At 36.3% G+C, this 9,089-nt stretch overlaps 1 protein-coding gene across 2 annotated transcripts in view; it reads left to right on the top strand.

The window, feature by feature from the left end:
• The window catches only part of LOC109823914 (uncharacterized protein At1g04910), an 8,528-nt gene extending 725 nt beyond the window's left edge, over nucleotides 1-7,803 (top strand). For both annotated transcript variants that reach the window (XM_020390376.1, XM_020390368.1), the window contains exons 2-10: nucleotides 827-913; nucleotides 1,022-1,121; nucleotides 1,397-1,467; nucleotides 3,899-3,987; nucleotides 4,699-4,819; nucleotides 4,923-5,066; nucleotides 5,307-5,641; nucleotides 6,217-6,457; nucleotides 7,322-7,803. In XM_020390376.1, the coding sequence (XP_020245965.1) occupies nucleotides 869-913; nucleotides 1,022-1,121; nucleotides 1,397-1,467; nucleotides 3,899-3,987; nucleotides 4,699-4,819; nucleotides 4,923-5,066; nucleotides 5,307-5,641; nucleotides 6,217-6,457; nucleotides 7,322-7,627 (1,452 nt within the window). In that variant the 5' untranslated portion in view covers nucleotides 827-868 and the 3' untranslated portion in view covers nucleotides 7,628-7,803. The remainder of the gene's footprint in view (nucleotides 1-826; nucleotides 914-1,021; nucleotides 1,122-1,396; nucleotides 1,468-3,898; nucleotides 3,988-4,698; nucleotides 4,820-4,922; nucleotides 5,067-5,306; nucleotides 5,642-6,216; nucleotides 6,458-7,321) is intronic.

Here is a 9,089-nt window from a genome sequence, read left to right as displayed (position 1 = left end):
TTATTTACATCTTACATCACATGAATTAAAGCTTATGTGTATCATGTCATACCTTAGGTTCCTCACCATCTTTCCATTAATTAAAATTTTCAAAGAGTTTAATGTATGATCATACATTTTACATGAGCTTATGGAATTGCAGCGGAGGATATTGTTAAAATATAACCTTTAAAACCAAAGTTGACCAGGATAAGGAAAGATTCTTGTACTGGAATGGACATGCTGCTTAATAGTATAGGAATTCACAAACCTTACTTAGAATTGTCAGAATAAAGAAGCGAAACATTTTACACTCAAGAACCAGCATTTTTGTGGGAAAGTAAATTTTGATATTGACCTTGGACTATATCAATCCAGAACATCATTAGCTTGGAAGAAGCCAAAGGGTATCAAAAGATTGATCTTTCAGGTTTATTGTAACTCGTTACGTATGGAGCCTGTGATATGTGTCTTCTTACTTACCATGACAAAGGATTCATGCCTGAGGTCAGGCTAGCAGCTTAAGTTCTAGCCGCTGCTCCAAGTAACATTGTATCTTTCAACATTGGGTTATGGTTCTTTTTCTCTATGAATAGAAGTATTTTATGTTCATTAAGTTTGCAGTCTATTATTCCGCGAGGCCTATTAGGTGCTAAAAGGTCTGAGATGGATTATGAGAAGTCCTAGCTTCAAATCCATGTTCCAGCCTATATGCAAGAAGAAAGAGATGTTTTTTCTTACTTGATGATGATTATATGCATTTTTTTGGTGATGATGGTTAAGAAGAATAAATAATATGAGCTATAGGCAGTACTAATGACATTCTATTCTTTGTGTCTATTAAAAGGATGGAGAAAGCATATACATCAAGGAAAGGGTCCCCAGGATAATGTACAGACGACTTATGGCTTTGGCTTGCATTGCAGTTGCAAAGGTACTGTCATTATTGCAGTAAGAATTATTGCATGCATTTGTTAGTTATTAACTTATGATTGCCTCTGAGAGTTTGGAATAATTTCTATTGTGATTGTATATGGACTAGAATGAGCTCCAGCATAATCAATTTTCACTCTGGAAGGAGCCATATAGACAAGCGTCTGCTTGGAAACCTTGTGCTGACAAAAATAATCAGCTTCAACAAGGTAATATTTTCTTGTATTTAAAAAGGAAACCCTTTCTGTTTTTTAGCATTGAAACATATGAAACGTACCTCAGTTATCTATAGATAGATGGTTAAGTGAATTATTCATCACTTCTGTTGAAGACCCAAGATAAGTTAACTATAGGTAGTGAATGTAACTGAGAAATATGCAACAGAAAACAACAGCATAACATAGAGCATCAGCTTTTGTTGTTATCAGGTCCTTATAAAACGTTTTTTTGTTATAATCAATATGCAATATTTTTGTTGCCACAGGAGATAACATGAAGAGGATTGGCTTCATATTAGTGAGTGCAAATGGTGGACTGAATCAACAACGAGTAGCTGTGAGGATCTTAACTCATTGATTACTTTAGTATGTTTCAGACACTTGTCTTGAATTTCTCGGCATGCATGCTACTTATTTGATTGAGCATAAAGTTTTACTGTGTCTTAAAGTCCCTGCCACTGCACCAAAACTCCGAATTTGTGGTGAGGATTAGGGTTATATTTTTATATTCTAACATGGCCACCCTTTTTATCAGCCAAAACTTGGATCCACAGAGCAGTGTCAAATTTTAGAAAATCTAATTTAAGTTCGTAATTGGTCGGATTTGAACCTGGTTGCTCTAATACCATCTTAAGTCCCAATTGTTGGAGTATGTAAGTCGTGGAAGATAAAACTTAAGGGTTTATTTGGCTACCAAGGTGTTTTTGTTGTGTTTTTCTAGAAAAACACATTGATATTTTGTTTTTCCTCCCAAAGTGTTTTGAAAACACCGTTGTGATTTTGAAACACTAGTTGTAATGCTTATCAACACCGATATCATAATTAATACATCATCAACCCAAAAAGTTCTCAAAAAATTCTTGTAGAGAGAATTTAATGTAACTCATCCTACTCAAAAAATATTCTACACAATAATAAGAAAATAATGCAGGAACAACAATTACAATTACAAGAACAACAATTATTTTATACATTATTTTTTCAAGAACAATAATTACAATTTGGACTTATATTCTTATTAGCAAATTTATAAGGTCTTGTAATTGACAACAGAACCAAGCAAAAATGTACATCACGAACTGGATTTTTTTCATGAACTGGATTTTTTTTATGAACTGAACTAAATATGTACAACAGAACCAAACAACAATTATCTCTTGATTTTTTTTCAATGAATTGGATTTTTTTTCCATGAACTGAACTAAGCAAAAAAAATTTAATGGTTACAGTGCGTTAATCAAGGGGATAGGAGTGAATCAATTATCAGAAATTGGAAGGGGGTTTGTGGGAGTTAATCAAGGGGGGAGGAGTGAATCAATTATCAAAACAATTCATATATTCAAAAAAAAATTAATCAGATCAAGAGTTAATAATGGTTACAGTGCGTTGAGAACGGAGGCGACGAGATCTACAGGAGACGGCGACGGGATCTGAAAGCGACGATGACGACCAAAGGGTTCAGATCTGAAGCTTGGGGATCTGGGGGACTGCGACGGGGATTGGGGACGACGGAATGTGCTCTGGTCTTGGGATCTTGGGGATCTAAAGCAAGGCAACGACGGCGACGGCGACGGCGACGGGGACTGGGAGATCTGGGCGACGGCGACTGCGCTTGGGGATCTGGAGGCGACAGCGACGACCACGACGATAGGCGACGGCGACGGTCACAGCCACGACAACGTTGACGGCAATTTGGGCGAGCGATGGCGACTCTCAGATTTGAGAACTTGGGTCGATATTTTGGGGGAAATGAAAACAACATCCTTTAAATACCTATTTGTTGATTTCAGAAACCCGTTGAAAGTTTGGGTTTGTTGTAGTTTTGGGCTGAAAAACGGAGCAGTTCCCAAACACGTTGTGTGTTTTTTTTTAACAAAACGAAAACGCCACAAACGCAGCGGTTACCAAACGAAACCTAAACAATTAAGAAACCCCAAATCTACCAAGCAATCAAGACAAACAGTAAACAACAAGATTTAACGTGGTTCCACACGATCAAGATGATCCGTGTACGTTCACTGGGAGAAGAGGGAAGATATTATTTCTTTTGAGAAGAGATTACAAGAGGTTGAAACTACACCCCTAACAATGGTGGAATATAGATCTCTTTTTTTTCTTGTTGTTTTAAACTCATGGATTGATACAATATATATAGAGATTGATTTTGCTCAATCCTATTAGAACTCTAACTTGAATCCTAATTGGATTTCCTAATTCAATTAATTCTTTCATCCCAATCCTAATTAGGATAGTATAACTAATCCTAATTAGAGTCCAAACCCAATCCTGCTTCTTAACTGATTTGAGTCATCACGAACTCAACACCTATCAGTACATCAAAACTCCAAAGTTGTGGTGAGGGTTGAGGTTTATTATTTTAGGTTCTAACACCATGCATAGGGTGGAAGAGAAATTGATGAGATGGTGTCAAGTGTCAACATACATTTTCATCGAGGCTTAATGTATAAAATGTTTGTTCCTATTTTCTTTTCAAATTTTCTGCTGAATAAGTAAATGTTGAATGTTCTAGGTAAACAGAAGACCTAATAGAATAAGCAAGAGCTGGCGAGAAATGTACAGAAAATATAGTTGTGACTTGTGAGAGCAAGGATTTCTTAGTGTTTGATTAATCCTTAGACAAAGCTTAAACAAGAGTCCCTTTTCTAGGTCAATCTGAAGGCAAATCAAGAATATAATTTTCATATTAACAGTCTTGTTTTCTACTTGCTATTTGCTTTCTACTTATTTGACATTATTAACTTCTCCAGGTGTGCAATGCTGTTGCTGTTGCTGCTTTACTCAATGCCACTTTGGTCCTTCCAAAATTTCTTTACAGCAGCGTTTGGAGGGATTCTAGGTAAGTTAAAAAAGTTATTTATTATTAAATTGAACAGGCAATCTCTCTACATGATGTGATCTTTATCTTCAGTGTAAATACCATAGTAACACCATTGCAGTTCATGTGCTATTCCTGAAAGTACATTATTCTAGCCTGTCTCAGAGAGTAATTGGCATGAATTGAAACTATAGTGTCATAGTTGATGTGCTACTGATTAGGAATATTGGCTATTTAAGAGGTTTGAGGGTGAGCCTTGGCGCAACGGTGAGGTTGTTGTCTTGTGGCCTGGAGGTCATGGGTTCAAATTCTGGAAACAACCTCTTTGCATGCGGGGGTAAGGATGCATATATCTGACACTCCCTAGAGCCCACAATGGTGGGAGCCTCGTGCACTGGGCTACCCTAGCGATTTAAGAGGTTTAAACGAGATAATTATTTTATCTTTTTTCTGTGTAATTGTTGTATGCTAGTTTCCTTAAATTTGAGTGAGTATCATCATGATCAAAAGAAGGCATTGTTGCCATGGATGCGGTGTCACAATACATGAACAATTTATGGGCATGGTGACCATAAGATATAGCGTGTTTTGAAACTGCATTCATTGCCTTGATGTCCTATGCTTTGCTATAATAATAATAATAATCATGCACATTATTGGTTTCTGTTTCAAGACTTTTTTACCTTGTTCTATCTAAACAATTTGAACACTCACCATATATTATCATTGCAGCCAGTTCGGTGATATATATCAAGAAGATTATTTCATAAACTTTTTGAAAGATGATGTGAAGATTGTGAAAGGGCTGCCACCTCATCTTCAAACACTGGACATTGAAGCAATTGGTAGCCAAGTCTGTTACGTTCCTTACTTGCTAAAGCTTTTGCGTGGTACCAAAAACTTGTGAAGACCTTATATCTAACGTGATTCTAATCATTTCCTAATTCAAATTTCAGATAACTGATATGGACATCAGGAAAGAATCTAAACCCATACATTTTCTCAATGTTATACGTCCTCTTCTATTAAAGAATGGTGTTGTTCATTTCCTTGGATTTGGAAATCGTGTTGCATTTGATCCAATGCCGAAGAATTTGCAGGTAGATTTCTACCCAGGTAAATTTTGCTTTCAAATGAGCTATGACGAAAGGAGTACCTTTCATGTTTATAATTTATGATCTATTGAAATGTCGTGCGTATTCCTATGTCAAATATGTCAATGCACATGGCATAGTTATAGCCACGGTTCCAGTTCTTACATGAATCCAGCTAGATTTCATTTATTCAAAATTTCTACCTTCCTGTTTTGCTAATTCACATGCCTTTGAATTTTCTTGTAGAGGTTAAGATGCAAATGCAATTTCCATGCATTAAAGTTTGTTCCAAAACTTCAAGAAACCGGTTCCCTATTGGTCAGAAGGATCCGCAAATATGACTCAAGGTTGACTCACTTGGACAAACAATTACTTGGAAAATATATACCCAATCCTCCCTTGATTGAACACAACATTACCACCCAGCCATCAAAGTATCTTGCCTTGCACATGAGATTCGAAATGGATATGGTGGCTTACTCTGTATGTGATTTTGGCGGTGGAGAGAAAGAAAGGAGGGAATTGGAAGCTTATAGGGAGATTCACTTTCCTTTGCTCGTCAAGAAAATGGCCAAAAATACGTGAGTTTAAGTCTGAAATAATTGCATACTATGTTTTAATGGAGTAAATTCCTTTGGAAAAATTTACAAAACCCCTTAAGTTTGGCAGCTTTTGAGATGACCCCCTACTTTGGAAATCTCATTCCTTAGGTTCTGTTGGATTGCCCCCCAACTCACACCATTAGTTCTGAATGTGCACTTGAAAATCACACGCGTCCAATAACCAACATGCCCTTGATGGAAAAAAGCCTTTCTTGTCATTTTAGTAATTTTAAAGAAAATTTTCACGATGGTCAAATTTTGCGATAACCGCTGTCCAACTGCCCTTTCATAATTAATTAATTTAATTTAGTAATTACGGTGTTAATTTGAGAAAAGGGTATTTTTGTCTTACCAATTCATCTAATTTAGTGGATTAGTTGGAAAAAAATTGAAACTTTTGGGGGTTTCTGAATCAGTCCGAATTTAAGGCGGGTTAAGTGACATTTTCAAAGTTTAGGGTGGTTATCTCAAATTAGCCAAACTTAAAAGGGTTTCGTAAAATTTACATGAATTCCTTTATTGTTTTGTGATGAGTATGTTATCTCTGGAGATAGATCCTTTTCTCCAGCCGATCTGAGGAGCTTAGGTAGATGCCCGTTGACTCCTGAAGAAGCAGGACTCATGCTTGCAGCTCTCGGTTTTAAACGTGAAACCTATATGTATCTTGCTGGATCACATATTTATGGGGGTCAGTCTAGACTGCTTCCGTTCACTAGACTGTATCCTAATTTGGTTACAAAAGAAGATCTTCTTACACCGAGTGAACTTGCTCCCTTCAAGAATTTTTCGTCTCAGGTGAGTCCTACTTCAACCATCAATAAGAGATCAAATTGCATAATAAGAATGGAAGTAGAGACTATATGGTTAGGCCCTTGAAATTGAATCTTCAACTATCAAAGCTTCAGGCAAAAGGTTTCGTTGTATTTGTTAGGCAGAATATTTAAACTAGCAATTTTATTGAAATTTGAAAGCGTTAATTGCGGATAGGGCCCATGTCCCAATTGAGGATAGATCCCCTGTTGTTCTATTGTTGCGGATTCACGCCGTCTATCGCCCAACTGTGGACAGAGACCTTGGGTGATTTTTCGACTCTTTTACCCTTCAGAGGTCATCTGTCAAAAAAGCATCTCCCATTTTCCTGAGGGTAAAAGAGTGAAAATTACACTCAGGTGGTTTATCTACAACAATAAAACTACAGGGGGTTTTCAAAAAAACAGTTATCTATTATACTGAGGGTAAAAGAGTCATGCACTCATCAGTAATTAACCCTTAATGAAATAGAACAACAATGATTAATATCTACAGATACATACGGGAGGTGCATGTGCATATAATCCGATTTCATACTTGTTCAACTAGATAAACACTTAGTTCAAGTTGAAACTATCCAGTGGACCTTGTCCATGACATTGATACCGCACCGAAGACTTATTAACCCTTGGATTAGTGCACAAATCACAAAATCCTATAATTCATGAATTGATATCTTTGTGATGCACATTTAATGCCATGAAACACATACAGGCACACGACGACAACCTATCAGAAGTTCACGCATTTAATCTCTTCGTCTACCAATAACGCACTCGACAATGCTCATTTCTTTCTCTATTATAAGCTTATTCTTAAGTGTACAGCAACTTCTTTTCTTTATTTCAGTTGGCAGCATTAGACTTCGTTGCTTGTGCAACTGCTGATGTCTTTGCCATGACTGACTCTGGAAGTCAACTTTCGTCGCTGGTAACTGGATTCCGAACCTACCACGGGAGAGGACGAGCTCCAACACTGAGACCCAACAAAAAGCGTTACGCAAAGATTTTGTCGGAGAATAGGACAATAGCGTGGGGAGATTTTTCCGAGAGAGTAAAGAAAATGATCGAAGAGGGTCAAAGAGTTCGCCCACGACGAAGAGGTAGAAGTATTTATAGGCAGCCGAGATCTCCAAGTTGTATGTGCAAGGGTTGAGGAGTTTTGGTCGGCATTGTTTCCTTGTTTGTTTGTGTAGTGCAACAGAGGAGAAAAGGGTGAAATTTTTTTTGTCTCCTCTTCGTGTAACGTGGACTTGTTGGAATATTGTCTTACTAACTTTAACAATTGCTCTTTGACGTTACTTCAAAAAAAAAATCAAGTGTGCAAAGTTCTCTATCATGTACATACATAATTAATGACAAATTTAACCATAAACACAAAACTTGAGGTGAAGAATGACTTTTTAAAATTTTATTATCTAACACGCGCCTACAAGTTGAGCGTCTTCTCGTGAGCCGAAAAATGTGTAACTCTGGCATCATGTCAAAGGTATTTACCACGCATCAAAACTTTAAAATTGTGGGAAGAGTCAAAGACTGCATAACTTTATACTCTCAACCCCTATCCCCATCTTCGAACGTAAATAAGAAAATTTTGACCATAAATCCTTCTCAATTGGGTGACCTCTAATCGCGTGTGAATATTAGGAACCTAGAAGCTCATGCATACAAGAAAATTGTCATGAGCAGAACAAATGCAGTTTAAAAAGTCTTAAGCAATTCGCTTTAGACCGTCTCCAATATACCACGGCAATCTTACATTCTCCTTAATATGCTCTTTTGTGGAGATTGGTGTAATAAACACACGAGAGCAATACACTGGTTGTCAATAGTGGCCATTATAGCTTACTTTCATCTACAGGCATTAATTCCTCAAAGCGCTATTTTTCCTCAAAAGGGCAAAAGGGGAAAAAAAGAATAGATTTATCTAAAGAATTGCTGCGTGTGACGTGCGTTTAAGATACCAATTGTGTGGGCATCGCAGCAAAGTGGTGGAATCGCCTCCCACGTTGCAAACTCAGGCCCTCTCTTTTCCTAAAGGAAAGTTTGCTTTTTCATTAATAGATTCAGCAGAAAGTTCAGATGACATTTTAGAAAAATTAAAAAATTTATATAGTATTTATTGAGGTAATCGTTAGTTTGTTCTTGGATAACTGCTTTTATTTAATGAATAATCAAAATCCTTTTTAAATTTTCATTTAATGATTGTTCCTTGTTATCATTTAATAATTCATCCTACATTGATAATTTAATTTTTAGAATAAGATTTGTTATCATTTTTATCCCACTGTAACCACAAGTTTTTTGTAAATTTTCCAGTTTAAATTAGTTTTTATTAGCCTTTTCCACGTCATTTATTTAACAAATGGGGGAATAACAATATTTTTTATAGTTAGATGAATTCAAAGTCTAGTCTAATTTTGTCTTAATGCAATAATTTTATTTATTTTCCTACTTTGAATATGGTTAAAGCAGGTACTTTTAAAAAATTTAATGCAATAGCCTACTTAACTCTTCCTTATTTGCGAAAATGCAAAGCATAGCCCTTTAATATAAATGTCTGATCCAAACAGTGTTAAATTATTTTTTATCCCTCATGACAGGTTAACTAAGTTAAC

The sequence above is a fragment of the Asparagus officinalis genome, chromosome 1 (assembly GCF_001876935.1).
Source record: "Asparagus officinalis chromosome 1, Aspof.V1, whole genome shotgun sequence".
Classification (NCBI taxonomy): Eukaryota; Viridiplantae; Streptophyta; class Magnoliopsida; order Asparagales; family Asparagaceae; genus Asparagus; species Asparagus officinalis.
Note: the sequence above shows the minus strand (reverse complement) of the source record. Positions and strands in the feature narration are given on the sequence as shown.